At 33.7% G+C, this 15835-nt stretch overlaps 1 protein-coding gene across 4 annotated transcripts; it reads right to left on the bottom strand.

The window, feature by feature from the left end:
• Nucleotides 1–220: 220 nt before the first annotated feature.
• On the bottom strand, nucleotides 221–3848 carry LOC116247118 (uncharacterized). Of its 4 annotated transcripts, XM_031619089.2 has the most exons (5): nucleotides 3417–3848; nucleotides 2664–2834; nucleotides 2015–2561; nucleotides 1162–1243; nucleotides 221–620 (listed from the first exon to the last, which is right to left on the bottom strand). In XM_031619089.2, exons 2-5 carry the CDS (start codon nucleotides 2812–2814, stop codon nucleotides 408–410), a joined length of 993 nt encoding a protein of 330 aa, XP_031474949.1. In that variant the 5' UTR covers nucleotides 2815–2834; nucleotides 3417–3848; the 3' UTR covers nucleotides 221–407. The 4 variants fall into 4 exon arrangements, with proteins under 4 accessions (XP_031474949.1, XP_031474947.1, XP_031474946.1 ...); XM_031619087.2 differs by having other exon boundaries at nucleotides 2015–2834; nucleotides 3445–3846; XM_031619086.2 differs by having other exon boundaries at nucleotides 2015–2834; nucleotides 3417–3845.
• Nucleotides 3849–15835: the final 11987 nt, after the last annotated feature.

Here is a 15835-nt window from a genome sequence, read left to right as displayed (position 1 = left end):
TCTGAATGTATCTTCGTTCTTCAAGCATGAGACGTGTTTCATGATTTCATCACATGCACTAATGCACTTGTCCTCAAACATCCTTTTTACCAATAGAAAGTGGCTTACATGGTCCTCCAGCGAAGACAAAGTAGGCCCTTGCATAAACCAATCCATGACGAAGGTTCCCATGAATACAAATGTCTATCACTTTCTGGCTAGAATTTTATCTCATATAAAATAAAAGAAATGAAGGTATGGATACCACACAGAAGGATTATGCAACCAGGCAACAATAATACATGGAAAAGTCTGTTATATGGTTGAAAATGATGGGAAAAATGGAAAATTCAACCACATGCTCTCAAGATACAAGGCATTGTTTGCCTCACTTATTTGGATCACATTTCTTTACATGTTATGTTTTTTTACCAGCAGAATGATGGCAATTTGAAGGAAAAGAAGCAAGTTGGAAGATGTCCGGTCCTACGTATGTAGTCCGCTCTCTCTGATGTCCTTACAGCATGCTCCTTCATTTTGGCCTCTGCATTTGCTCGTTTTACATCTGCTTTTCTTTGAGTCGTAGCCAATCTATTTGCCAATCTCTCTTGTGCCCTAGCTTTCATTCTTTCAGCCTTAACCTGCATTTGGTACAAATATTATCACAAATACAGAAAAAATGATGGCTAAAACCTAACAACCATGACGAAATAATACATAGGAAGGTAAAATTGTAGTAAGCATATAATGAGGATATGCTATGGATGAAAAGATGAATATCAATTGCATCGATAATCAGTCTAAATAGAACAAAAGTCATGGTTGAGATTAGTGATGTTCTTCAGTATTTATGAAGTAATTCTGTGTAGTGTGTACAGTGGGATGGTAATTGCCTGGGCCCATCAGACTGACAGATGTGGTGGCCACTGGCCAGCTCCAGAATTGACCACAATATGTCTACCTGATGTGTGCATAATAGCAACCATTACTGATATATGATTAAGATCTTAAGAAGAGCAAATCCATTATGAAATATTTACATATTAATGCTAGCGGAAACAGGACAAGTATACATCCATGCATGCACAAGCTATTGAAAAAGGAAAGCCAGTCAATAATTCCTTACAAATGTTTCTTTTTAGGTAAGGTTAACAAAGGTCGAGAAACCAAACAGTGAACTACCTCTGTTTTCTTCATTTCTGCTTCAGCTCTTCTTTTCTGACTATTTTCCCAGGCTTGAATCTTGACCTCCTCACGTTTGTATCTGAGACCATATTGGTAAGCCAAAAAAGAAAACTCATGATTGCAAGAGATAAAACCTTGATGCCCACATCAATATCAGAATCACATGCATTGGTTATTTGTAACAAGCTGATATTGTTCTCATTGTTAGTGGAAGACACACTGGGATGAATACATCATCACGAGTGGCTTAAGATTATTGCAACAAAGATTATTGCTCTTAAACCTGTTTTTGATGCCTGAATTTTGGACATAAGACAGCAGTCTACAGTGCAGCAAAAATCTTGCAGCCTTAGGAAGGAAAAAGTCATTTTTATAGGCAACATTGACAAACTTCATTTGATCAAACTACCAGAACCTTTACCAAACATGGAAGTGTTTATGCATCCTTTTCTTTTAGTGTTCTAATGATTAACCATTTCACAGAAAATATCTCCCAAAAACTCAGATGTATGTCTCTATAAAGAGGGCATAGAATGATACACGCTAATATCTTGCTAACATTGTCAATAATGAAAACTGCAGTGTGCCCTTCAACACATAGTAAGCAGGGACTCCAGTCAAATAACTCTTTAAATGAAGCCCCATTTATAATCTTTTATTCTCTGAGTCCCTTCAGTAAAAGATCCTATTTTATGGAATACATGGACGTATGCATTGCACAGAGGTGGTGTAAGAAGCCTGATGCAGGGTAAGCACAAACTAGACTGAAGCTGAAGCATGTATAAATTCTATGAAATAACTGATAAGCTAGTCGACAGAAGAACTAAACAGAGAAGGTACTAGTATTCACCTCGCCATGTATTTTGCTCTCTCTGCTTCATCCCAAGCCAAGGCACGGGTCTCCACCATACTGCTTCTTCTGTTTTGCTCCAAATTGTTTTCATGAAGTATCTTTGAAGCATCTGATTCTTCACCATCTTTGCCCACCTGGCATGTCCCAGAAAAACTAGACCTTCCGTGAGGCACCATATCACTTCTGTTTTCAGCAGTTCTCCAACCAACTTGATCACTTTCAATGGATTGCACTGCTTGATTGCGCCTTGAAGGAACTCGAGTCCTATCGGGGCTCCTCATTGAAAGTGTAGCTGCTCTTAGTGGAGTACCTGTCCTTGAAGGCTCTTCACTGCCAATTGGACTCATCTCGGTTCCCATATCCCTCACACAGATCGACCGTATTATCGATGAATCCTCAGTTGGCTTGTTGATCATCCAAAAGGACTCTTCACAATCAATCTTCCTTGTCTCTCCTTCATCTGCATTTGAATTCACAACCGGCCCACAGTTGCTTGATCCCTCACCAGTGCTCCTGGTCTTTTGCAATAAATGCTTCCTGTCATCTGCATTAGAATTTCTTGGCTTGTTAGTTTTTGAGTGTCCCTGGTCAAGCCCATTAGACAAACCAATAAGCCACTTCTCTGCATCATCCCATTTCGATGGACCTGGTTTGCTTAAAGGGCTTAAAACTGCTCGAGGATTCATTCCCTTGCTTGTGCTCGTTCCCTTGTCAAATTCAAAATTACAGGAACTGCTGTTGACGTTATCACCTTCGGTCCCATAATCACAAAAACCATTGTCCTCTGCAGACTTCATCTTCAGTTTCTAAATTAAACCTGAGAAGCATAGTGCAACCAAAGCGTCAAAGGCAATGTGAGAATAGTCCTCCACCAGACCTAACTTTATGAACAATCAACCTCAAGACTATAAGTCCCAAACGGTATCTCCAAAAATCAACGTACAGTAGAAATGGTCGTCAAAAATATGACACTCGAGTTGCTAAATCATGACAAGTGGAATTGGTGCAAACCATGATGAGTAAAAGAGTTCAGAATAAGCTAAAGAACGAGCAATGTAAAAGCACCAAGAAATCTTCAACTTCTTTACGTCTCTCAGCTTTTGATCAAATGAGCACATGCTCAAGCAGATCATTCATACACAACATCAAACGAAAGAAAACCTAGTAGCCAAACAGAAAAACGTCATGAGTCAGTTCCAAATCGAATACTACCCGCGTAAGCAGGAAGTCTCCCGGAAAGCCCGCTTTTCCCAGACAAGTTAACAAAATCAACCCCCAGATTGACATCTTCAAGCAACTTCAATATGTAACAGACTAAGCAATAAAACGGGCTTTTAACCAACACAAATGGCAAGCATAATCTAGGCCAACTAAAATATACTGAGCATGAACCAAATACCACGCGGAAAGAAATCGAAGAACTAAACTCCCATCATCTGTTGAACCCCGAAAGTGGAGCGGAAATACATTGTTCTTCGGAATTGAAACATGGGCATCAGTAGATTGGTTGAAATCCGTCCATTTTTGCACGAAGCAGGAGAAAAGGAAGACACCCATAAAAACTCTCAGATTGGGAAGTGAAGTTGCAGTGACTAAGTCGGGACCACTAATGATGCCAGACTGCCAGTAGCTCTTCTTTTTCCGTCATGTAATCATTGATGGGATAGAACCATCTTGATTTATTGAACTAAGTTATTTAATGGAGGAATCTTGCCGATGAGGTCGCAGAAGCCAAGTGATGTTGAGGCCTGAGGGAGAGCATTATACTTGTTATAACATGCCCGCGCTTGACTGTTGCAAACTTGCAAGAACTCTCCCTTGGCTGTCGTTTGCGTTGTTTCAAAAGATTCACCATACAAAACCATTCCAGGAAATGCCATCCATGGTTGACGTACAAGTAGTAATAAGCAGAATTTTTTTGTGTAGGATCTTTTAAACTATGGGTGCCTGGAGGGACTTGGTAGGTCCGAATGCTGGGTTGATGAAAGTTTAGTTCATTTGTTATAGGTGCTACTTTTCTAAACTGTAAATGTTTATAACTGTAAATAATGAATGTAAATAATGTAAATAATGAATGTGTGACAGTGACACTCTCATTGATGGGTTTATCTTTAAATCTCAAGAACAGACAAAAAAAAAAAAAACAAAACAAAACAAACTTGCGAATGAGTTGGATGTGTGATCATCCTTCGTGAGAAAAAAATCTGGACTAAGCTCCCTGAATTATTGTTTCTCTTCTTCACGAATGTGTCTCATCTACTATTTGCATTAATGAATTGAAGTAGGCCGAAAACTTATCTAGTTGGGCCGTTGCATTGGATACTGCTCCAATCCAGTCATGGAACTGGTAGTCAATCAGTTAGGGGTCCAGCGGACCAGTATTCACCCATAAATGCAAAAATTGCATAAAAAAGACAAACTAAACTTAAAAGTCATTTTCATAGACTATAGACAGTCTTTCAATTTCCAGTTTAGTTATCAAGTTTGACTGAGCTCATTCAACATCTCCAGAAAATGGTGGATAATCCAACCGCAAGGACAAGCAATTCCAACAGTCAAAGTGGCGAGATTTCACCCTCAATTCAGACCAGAGAAAGGATCCTTCTCAATGAACAGCCCCTCTTGTCTGGAAGGGCTTTGACAGTAGTTGTGGTTGTTGCCTAAATGGCAAAAAATGACGAACAATAAAGAGATCAACTAACTGAGCTTTAACTCTTTAAGTTGGTTTCCTGCTCGATCCAACCTGGACTGTGATTCAGTAAATGAAGTCGCTGAGCTTTTTATTTAGAAAAAATTGTCTTAAATAATGGAGCCAAAACTTTAACAATTGGGGTGACGGAAGCACCAGTACATATATACATATATAGAGTACACGAACAAATACTTGTAAATTAAATTAAAGACAGCTTCTATATTAATCATAATCATATACCCAGTAGGGGAGGCAGGTCTGAGCGGATGTGAGCCATTGCCCATTCTTGCCTACATAAATTGTTCTTTTTTATGCATTGACCTCACCATATTTTTATTTATTTATATACATGTGTCCCTTAAAGTTTAGCTTCAAGGAGTATAGCATAGTTGGTTAAGTTGGTAGGCCGCTAAAAGTCCAGTCATCAGTTTGATTCTCGTGAGCATTACTTCTTTGGATTGTAAATAGTAGATGTGCAACATTCTAGTTAGTAGGTGTTTCGCTCCCTACCCAGTTGTGTTTCGCTCCCTACCCAGTTTTTGAAGGAGCGTTGGACGGGAGGTGGAATTTTGGTTCCACCACTGCCTATGGCCTCCCCTTTTCTTTATTTATTCTGATTGTAATTTTTAAGCTAAATTCTTAGACCAGTCTTGGCTACACTTTATGGTCAAAAGGAAAGAGAAACGGATCATAGCATCAAAGGTTTATATGAATCCGCTTCCTTCTCCCTTGCCTTTTCTCATGCCTCTACTGAGAAAACAAAGCACTTACTGCTTTCACCCACAAAATGTACTGCCGCCAGTAATTTGATTAACTTTCCACATGTGGTTAGCTACAAAAAGTTTGCTACCAACTCATGCATAACTAAGTCATTTTGCTCTACAGCTCATGCGCCACAATCCTGCGAAGGCACATATAGTAAATGGCTTTAAATAGACCTAACATTCAACCTCTGCTATAAATGACTTCAATCCCCGGACAGGCACGGCTTTGCTAGAACTCTTCCGTAAAAAGAAAGAGAGAAAAACCCACTTCTTGGATTCGGTATGCATGTGATCCTAGATCATCAAACTCTGTGCTTCCTTGTCTAAGAAGGTAGAAGGAGGAAGAAAAACACAAGGACAGACTTCACTGAAATCATTGTTCATGGCAAATATATATACATATATATATATATATATATATGTTGGTAATAGCTAAAATTGAAGAGTGTGTTGTTAAAGTTACTGAGTTGATATTAAATACAGTTTATGATGTGATAACGGTTTATGGTGGCCTTAGTGGTAATTCATGGTTTTTTTTAGGACAAAATTTTAAAATTTGAACATCCAACAACTATCCGGTAGACAACAACATTGACTTTTTCTATATGTGTGGGTGGATTTCTAGATGCAACTTCACCCTACACCTATACATGAAGTAACCCTAGCTACAAATTTCATCCTACACCTATACAAGAACCAGAGTCACAAATATTGTTATACAAGATCCAGAGTCACAAATATTGTTTTTGAGTTTTAAACGGCAAGGTTTTGTACATGCATAGAATGGAAATTTGACTTTTAAGGGGAAAAAAAAGGGGAATTTTCAGCAAATTTTAAAACAATCTTTTGGCAAGGAAAGCAAAGGTGGACAAAATGTTAAAATAAAAATAAAAAAATGTGAAAATAAATATTAGGTAACTAAAAACTACAAAAAACACGAAAAAAACTTGAAAAAACATAAAAACTAAAATTGCAAAAAAGGGGAAAACACAAATAAATGTTTTTTTTTATTTTTTGATATTTTTTAAAATAAAGGCATTTTTTGTGTTTTATTCAGCTGGCCAGTTTTAACATTTTATTTTTTTTAATAATATATGTTTTTTGTCGCTATGATATGAACCACTTTTGACTTTTGGCTTTTACTAGCAACCCTTAAATAAGTGTTTATCATTTTTATTGATATTCTTTAACTCCAATTAAATTATTATATATTTTTTAGTTAAGATGAAACTTGAGAATTATGATTAAACGTAAGCCCTTGAGTGGGAACTTCTCCTCTTGTTTGATATTATAGACAAAGAATCCACTGAAAGGTTTTTTTAATTAATTTCTAGGTCTAGAAAAAATACAAAGTAAAGTAAAGATATTTAATTGGCATAAAATTTCCATAAAAAAATTGAGTAGCCATGCAAGGGCTATAACTCCAACAGTGTTACATTTCCTTTCTTGTCTATTGGAGTTGCAAGTGGACGAGACTCCGGTCTAACCTTTTTGTCATCACTATCTATTCTAGCATTTGATTATCTAACCTTTTTGTCATCACTATCTATTCTAGCATTGGATTATAATCAAGCTGTCGATACATTTACTTCTCTTACATATTAATTGTTAGAAAGGTCACATGCTCAAGCTCTTGGGAGTCACCATCCAATAACCAAAAAAAAAAAACCTTGGTGCAAGTTGGCACTTGCACAAATTGGTGCATCTCTGTGAGTGCAATTTAACATCAAATTTGAGTAGACATTGGGCATCATTTGGAAAATAAGGCAACCATACTAATGAGCTTCAAGTCGAATAGAAGCCAAAATTGCATCTCCTATTATTGAAAGACTTTGCAAGTCAACATGATGCTTAGAATATAATGCCAGAAAAATTTTAGGTTCCAAAAAAATGTAAATGCATATATCTTGAGATACATGATTATAGGAAATAAAAGTAGCCTGCGAAGAGCCTCAAAGAATTGGTAGTAATAATGGTTAACAAACCTAATAACATTCTTAGAGTGTAAGGCAATTCAAAATCGTTCACAAGGTTTGTATCTAAAACCCAGGTGGGTCCCTTTTCTATTAGACATGCTCAACATAATGGATGTTAAGAAACTAGAACTGGAAAAGAGATGAGGACAACATAATTTTGAAGTAAATAATGTTTCAGTGAACTGCCATGCATTTTTATATTGCAATAAGTGATAAATGGAGCTACAAACTAACTAATAAAGAGATATAAAGTCCAAATCATATATATATATATATATATATATATATATATTATATATACATAAAATATGATTTGAAGGAGTTGAAGTTAACTCTTTTGAGATATTATTATAGAGCTTACATAACTACTTCAAGAATGTGGTACTAATGAATTGATTAATGCTTGTCTAACAAGTATATCAAAGATGAAAGTTTACGAAAAAGTTGTATCATAGGGATACTCCACTTTGACTCTGTAATCTGTATTTTATGAGGGAATTGTCTAGCAACAATGTTTAAGAAAACACTTTACATTTAAACGCAAGTGACAATGACTTTAACAATAATAGCAATGTACTCCGAGTACCAAATGAATGATTTACTCTATAATAATGTGTTTTACTTTAACAACTAAGCAACAATGATTTACTATAAGAACCAACACAACGATTTTCAATCTAACAAAAGAAGAGAGTTACTTCAAGGAGGAAGCTACATTGATTTAACCAACAACAATGCAATTTATTAATAACAAAAGAAGGTTGTACTCCATGAACAAGGATAATTTACTAAAAGAACAAAGTCACAACTATTTACTTTAAGAACTCGAGAAACAATTTTCTTAGTGAATGAAAGCTACAATGATTTGTTTGATGATTGATACTTGTATGATATGTATTAAAAATTTCATGGAAAACCATATATCAAATTGCAAAATATGGTTCACAGACATGTTTGAGAGTGGCAAGTCTCCACAACGAAAATTCATACCAAGAAGTATATTAATGCATTACTCAAACACACAAGAATATGTTCTTATTACCTCAAAATAAAATGAATGTGTATAACAAATGAAAAACACATAAACTTCTATTAGAATCTATCCAAACTGAAGCAAAAATGATGTCCAACCCAATTAAATGAAAAAGAAAAAAAACCTAAGTCTAGCTCTAGTGCTGTCAAATTGCTATGCTTTGAGTTTCCTAAAATGGTCAGCCTCCAATGCTTGAACAAAACCTCCTCCTCAACACCATGTCTACCATGTGTCTTCTGGTCTACATGTCCTAACTTTTAACATAGCAAAAGATAAACACTATAACATAAGAAATGAAGAAAAAATCATTGACATGGTTGGCTCGTGTGATCTACAAACCTAGACTAAGACCTTCAAAATTACCCAAGTTCTAACCAACCAAACTATTTTCTAAACTCAAACCTTTTAAAGGCCACAAACCTAAAGTCACACATGATTTGAGCATAACAAAAGCAAACACAATAAGAATTCATATGCTAGATATGTCCAATCTAAACTTGAAACTTACAAAAATGAAAAGTAGGGCCAAAAAAAGGATGATATGGTACTAGAATTATACCTTACAAAGTATTAAATTTCTAATTATAAACCTCTAAGTGCAACAATAATCTACTAAAAGCCAAATCACAACAATAAAACTTGAAGAACTAAATATGTTTGTTCTAAACCTGCAATTTCACTAATGTTTCTGCAAATAATTATGAAAATACATTTTTTCAAGAATTCAAAGTTTGCAACAGAACTCTATTCTAAAAATTATGTTATAGTGTTTTGGCTATTGCCTTGTTTCAGTTCATCAAGCTTAAAAAACATATACATGAAAATCTGAAAGAAATCAATAAAATTAGCCATTCAAATGTCTAAAATTCTAGAAAAACAAAAGGTTGACAAAATAAGAACATGAACTTACATCTATCTCTTCTATTTATTCTTAAACAAAGGACATCTGGCTTACATATCATGGAAAACAAATTAAAAAAATATGAAATTATTTTTGGAAATCATTGGAATTTTTTCTTTTACTTTTACTTTTGTTTTCGCAAATTATGAAAAAAATGAAAAAAAAAAGAAGCCAAGCCTTTATATGAATGAAATTGGACTTCCACAATCTACTTTTCATGAGTTTGTATGACATTTATGATTGTGGCAAAGTCATTCATGTCAATGACTCTTTGACCCTTTTCTGAATCTATCCTTTTTGTATCTAGTTTTCTCTTGGTATTGCAATTCATTAATAAATTGTTAATTGTTTTCATAATGTAAAATGTGAAACATATATCAACCAGATGTATGCATTTATAGTGCTGTAACTTATAATATTATAATTTATAATGTTAATATCTAATGTATTTTTTTTAATTGATTGATTTAATCATTTGATCCATTGAACATGTTAATTTTTTTAATTGATTATGATAGACATAAATATGAGTGACATAACAGACTTTATTGGAAAAGACAGAAACCTTGGCTAGCAGTACTGTGTGCTTATTGATTTAAAAAAAAATGAAAATGGTCAAATGTTCATTTTATTAGAAGAGAGATGTCTGATGACATTAAAGGCTTCAAAAATAGAGAAGAACATGAAAAGGCAAGACGACAACATGTAATTCAAATTCTAACAAAGATTATGAAATTGATGCAATCAGGTTATCTAATTTGTAGAAAGAAATATGTTCATGTTGTAGCTAATTTTGTTGCCAATAAATTGTTTAAATTTGTAAATGTCAAGTAACTAAATTTAAAAGATCAAATTGACAAACAAACAAGACAAAGAATGAGTGCAACTATTTTTAAGGTTCTTTTATCATGTTGCAATTCCATTTAGTGTAGCAAGCTCTCCTTATTTAAGTGAGATGATACATATAATAGGTGAAGTTAGACCACATATAAATCCCCCAAGTAGAAAGGAGATTACATGAAAGCTCTTAGATGAAGAAATAAAAATTATTGATATATCATTGGAAGATTTCAAAGAAGCATGAACTTGAACTAGATGCACAATAATGATGGATGGTTGAAATGACAATAGAAGTAGAACTTTAATCAATTTTTTGGTTCATTGTCCAAAAATAGTATATAATTTTTATGTCTATTGATGCATCCAACATTGTCAAAGATGCAAATAATTTGTTCAAGGTATTAAAATAAATTGTGATAGATATTAGCAAGGAGAATGTGGTACATGTAACTACTCAATACTCATTTATCTTCAATATTCAAGTATTTGTCATTATTTAGTTAGTTAGATAACTTTTAAAATTTTAAATTATAAACTTACAACTTTATTTAGCATAATTTATTGGACTCCATGCATTACTCATTGATTAGATCTTATTATTGAGAATGTTCGTAAGATGGCTAAAGTAAAAAATTGTATATCTAGAGCAATAAGAATAACAAAATTTATATAAAACTGTATAACAAAATTTACATGCAACTATACTTTGTTATTGCAAATGATGAAAAACTCTTTCAGCAACAAGAGGGAATCCTTGAGGCCAATAGATACAAGTCTATGACAAACTTTATTTTGCTTTAGAGTTTGTTAAAACACAAAAAATAGTTTGATAAGGATATTTATATCTAAATAATGGAAATCATTAAGATTCTCTAAGTTAGAAGAAGGTAAAGAAATTAAAAAATCTGTTCTAAACTCATTTGTTGAAAGACAGTAGCTATATTAGTAAAAATAATGTTAATTCAAGTATTAAGCTTGGTTGATAGTGATAATAAACCCAAAGTTATATATATATATATATATATATTGATCAACAAGAGACGAATGAGCCAACTCCATCACCCTCTTCATGTTGTAGGATATTTCGTGAATCCAGCATTCCAATTCTCATCTAATTTTTCAATGGTAGAACTTGAATAGTATTGAACTACACATTTATAATTTATATACATACATATATATATATATCAACAAGAGACGAATGAGCCAACTCCATCACCCTCTTCATGTTGTAGGATATTTTGTGAATCCAGCATTCCAATTCTCATCTAATTTTTCAATGGTAGAATTTGAATAGTATTGAACTACACATTTATAATTTATGTTTTTATATATTTGTTTATTTTTGATAATGGATTGACTTTTTCTATTAGTTATTTTTAGTATGATGTGGTTAAATGTGGATTAAAAGAATGCATCATGTATTTAGAGCTATATGCTCAAAAGGCAGTAGATGCAACATTACATGTTTGCTTTTATTTTTTACTTGTAATTCTATATAGTATTAATACTATAACTTTACTACATCATAATTTTTTTTATTAAATAAAAATCCACACGTGCTTAATCAGATTTTAGTGCTCCTTTGGTTCTAGAAACCAAAAAAAGAAATATTAGTTGTCTTTTTCATTGTTACTCCATTAGTTAATAACATACTTTTAAGTTTTAGACATTTATTTTTTTTTTAAATTATGCATCTACTAATTAGTGTCATTGTGCTATTGACTTAGTAGTATAAATTTGTAAGTTGAGCATCAGAATTGTACAAAATTGCAATATGCATTTTTAGCCAAATATGTTTTTTCAAGTGGATGTGAATACAACTGAAGCATCTTTGATCATATTCATACAAAAAACATAATAAAATATAGCATAAAAGATCAAATGGCTTGGCCTACATGCATTACAACCTGAAACTAAAAAAGAAACAAGTTTTAAAATACTTCAATTCTATCTCATTGAACAATATCTTCATTGGGAAAATAGTTGTGGATTGGATATTAGAAGAATCAGAAAATTGTGTCAATAATGAACTAAACACTTTTTGTACTACAGTGCAATGAATAGAAGAAACTGAAAGAGCAAGTCCAAACCATATTCATGCAGAAAATGAGCAAGAAGACCTTATAGATATGAACATTTTGTTGAATGATGATCATGATAACCATGAAATAAGAGGTGATGATGATATAGAAAGCTTGTATGAGTTTAAACTCCAAGTATATAAGAACTATAAATATATATATATTATGAAATATACACTTGTATAGTAGTACAATCTCAAAAGTCAAATGTTTTTTGGATTTCTCAATATGTTTTTTTTATATTACAAATCATTTTTGGGTGGATTCATGGAATTGCATTTCTTGCTTACTCTCATTTTGGTAATTCTTTTTTGTGTCAACTCATTAAATATGTTATGATCACATGAGATGCTATGCATGAGAAATGAAAGTTATTATCAACTCAAACTAATATATATTTTAGTTTTCTAATATGAAAATATGAAATGAAGAAAGTTGTATGATTGCAATATATTATATATTTTATCAATCATGAATTAAAAGCTTCAAGTTCAAACATCAAAGTTCATAATCTAAAACATGCGTCAATCAAGCTGATCAGGTATGCACCATGGCTCTTACAAATTCCCAACCATCTTTTGTATTATGATTTATGTTTTAACTTTAATGTCATATTAGTTATTATCTACGAAATTTGGTTATATAATTTGATCTTTTGCATTGTGCAATTATTTGTTATTGTACTTGTTGTTAGATCTTGTTAATTATTATTTGGTAGTTGTGCAATTGTAAGTTGTGTTTAATTCTCATAAATTATGGTTGTTTGACCTCCTGCTCACCCAAAATGTATATAGCTGATAATTACTTGTTATTTTATAAATACATAGGAATTTTTCAACACATTACAGTAAAAAAATATACTACAAAAATTTATGACCTAACTCTACTAAGTTGTTGAGTAAGCTTGCTAACCCGATGATTCGGTTGTCTGCCAATCCGAGTCCAATTCTTGAAACCTGAACCAGCTGAATCACTGAGTCAACTCGTTGACCCAATTATCTCATTGTCTACTAATCAAAGTCTAATTCTGGTCTCAAGCTTAATGGAGCTGAGTTCGAGCTTTCTTAAGCCTGAGCTAGTCAACTCAAGCTTGGTTGTTGTGCTGCTTGAGACTTGAGATGAAGTCAAGCCAGCCCAGCTCATCTCCAAGTTGGCTTTATCAGCATTTCTATTGCTGCTTCTACATCTTTTCCTTTCAAATTATTGTCATCCCAATTACTTCATTTGCCTTCTCTTGTATTGGTAAATCAAGTCCAATTTCATCCACCATTAAGCTAGCCACTATTGATGTGTGTGCCTCAAAAGTTCCACTTGTATGTGCACAATCCCTTTATTTAACATTCATCGAAGTGGCAGAAAGTCGTGGCAGAAAGTCCTTTTTATTTAATATTGCCCCAATGTCATCGGGGGCATTTGAATGACACCCTCATCTAACTCAGATTTAGGAAATTTTGGTTTTATAAAAACTAAGTTTTTTAATCAGTTTTGAAAACCTGGTTTGTTTTTTAGGCAACACCCCCAAAACCTATTTTTTAGAACTAACCGGAGGAGGTCAGGTTTTTCAATCTTTTTAACAAACTAGGTTTGAGAAAAATAGTTATTTCTTAGATATAGTTTTGATGGCAGCCAAACACTCCAAAAAACTGGGTTTTAGAGGCCAAACCAGGCTTGTTCCTTGCTTTCTTCAACTTTTCCTTTGCTAATTGCATATCATGTAAATAGATATCTGTTCTTCCAAGGTGATTTTTTTGAGCTACAAGCCAATTTTTTCATAGCTCTAATTTGAGCATCTAGTAATAGAAATCAACGACTTCACTTGAACCAAAAGCCGTATGTTGCATGATTGCATTAGGAAAAATTAGGAAAGGAACAGCATAAATTGCATACTAAAATATGGTGAAATGTGAAGATGTTCAAAAAATGAATTTCACTAAATCACGACAAATTACTGCAATCTATGACTCAATACAATGCATTTAGCACAGTGGTTGGCTAAATCAAAAGGCAAACTTGCACATTATAACAACTGTGAACGGGCGCTCTCAATTAAACAATGAACCAAGCACATAAGAACATCAAATTGTAACTGCAGAGGACAAACTTATAACATCATGAGAGCGCTCTACAAGAAAAAATGGATCCAAGCCTATTGGACAATGGATATTGGGAAATAATAAAACCTACAAGCATTAGAATTTTTCAGTTCATATGCAGGGGTGGAGCCCGGATCTCATCCTTTGGGGGGCGAATTAACATACGACAGATTGAATAATTTTTTTTTTCATGGAGGCCAACTCTTATTTTCAAAAGTCTTACAAGGGTCAAACTGACAATTTTGAAAATTTTCATTTGCAAAATCTAATTTCTCAAAATGTGGGCCCCTTGGATCCCCCCCTGTCTATGTGCTACCAACATTATAGAGTTAGTTTCATTCAAGATTCATGCGACATTGTAGCAAACAAAGGTTGAATCACAACAAGCTGTGGAGGTGACCATACAATTCCTAAACCCTAACAAATTTGACAACGTTTACTTCCAACTTTTCCCCAAAGATGAAAAAAAAAATCATAAACCCTAATCGGAAAACTGAATCATAAAACAGTAAACCTACGTCTGAAATTAGGATTCAATATCATAATCTCAAATCCAACTCCCAGGTCTGAGATCTGAGGCTATCAAAAGTAGCACCCTAATGCTGTAAACTGTAAACCCACCAAATCTTACCACGAAAAAGACTATCATATGCTCCACAGTACCAGCATTCCAGAAGCTCTTGCGTAACTTTTAATGAGAAAAGTGAAAGTGTTAGAAGAAAATGGGAACAAATTCTACTTCCAAAGGGTGATGAAGAGATAAGCACACCTGCAAAAGATTCATATATAACCTTGAACAATGGCAAGCACACGGCAGAAAATAAGGCAGAGAGAGAGAGCACACCATGGAGGAAGAACACATAAGGACAACCAAAATGGTTTTTTGCACCAAAAAGTTGATATTTGTCGTACATTTGTGGTGGATCTAATTTCTCATCTGAACATATTTTTCTTCACCAAGAAAGTTCTGCACTTCGGGTTTTTTGGGTTAAAGAGATGTTAAACACCACGGCAGCAATCAACATTTTTGTTGTGATGTTTCGCTGATATCGTGGAAGTTTTTGTCATTCCATCCATTGGCCATTGCACTTGCTGGCCCTACAATGAATAGAGAGGACGTGGAGAAGGGAGTAGGAGACCCAAACACGACGGCTGCTTTCGGGTCAAGCAATATAAAATATTGGTTAATTATACGAATATAACGAATATTATATAACGTAAGAGATGTTTTTCATCAAAAATCTCCAGCAAAATACAACGTAGGATAAGTTTTTCATCAAAAGATTGGTAGGTATTTTCGTCAAAAGATTTTCTACCAAACACTATTTGAAACCAAGTAAAATTTTTGAACGGCCTGAGAATTGAGTCGAGTTGTTTATGAGCAATCCTGCCTGCACCACACGCAGGCACCATCTCCCCTCTCCTATATATATAT

This window comes from Nymphaea colorata, chromosome 2 (genome assembly GCF_008831285.2).
Source record: "Nymphaea colorata isolate Beijing-Zhang1983 chromosome 2, ASM883128v2, whole genome shotgun sequence".
In the NCBI taxonomy this organism is placed as follows: domain Eukaryota; kingdom Viridiplantae; phylum Streptophyta; class Magnoliopsida; order Nymphaeales; family Nymphaeaceae; genus Nymphaea; species Nymphaea colorata.
This window is presented reverse-complemented; position numbering and strand designations above follow the sequence as displayed.

Bases quoted from the DNA above. Each gene is read 5' to 3' on its own strand.
- LOC116247118 (XM_031619087.2), bottom strand. From the start codon at position 2,814: ATGAAGTCTGCAGAGGACAATGGTTTTTGTGATTATGGGACCGAAGGT. The intron at 1,244-2,014 runs GTGAATACTAGT...ATATGGTCTCAG, and splicing joins AGAGCAAAATACATGGCGAG to ATACAAACGTGAGGAGGTCA. The intron at 621-1,161 runs GTAGTTCACTGT...TACCAAATGCAG, and splicing joins CAGAAATGAAGAAAACAGAG to GTTAAGGCTGAAAGAATGAA.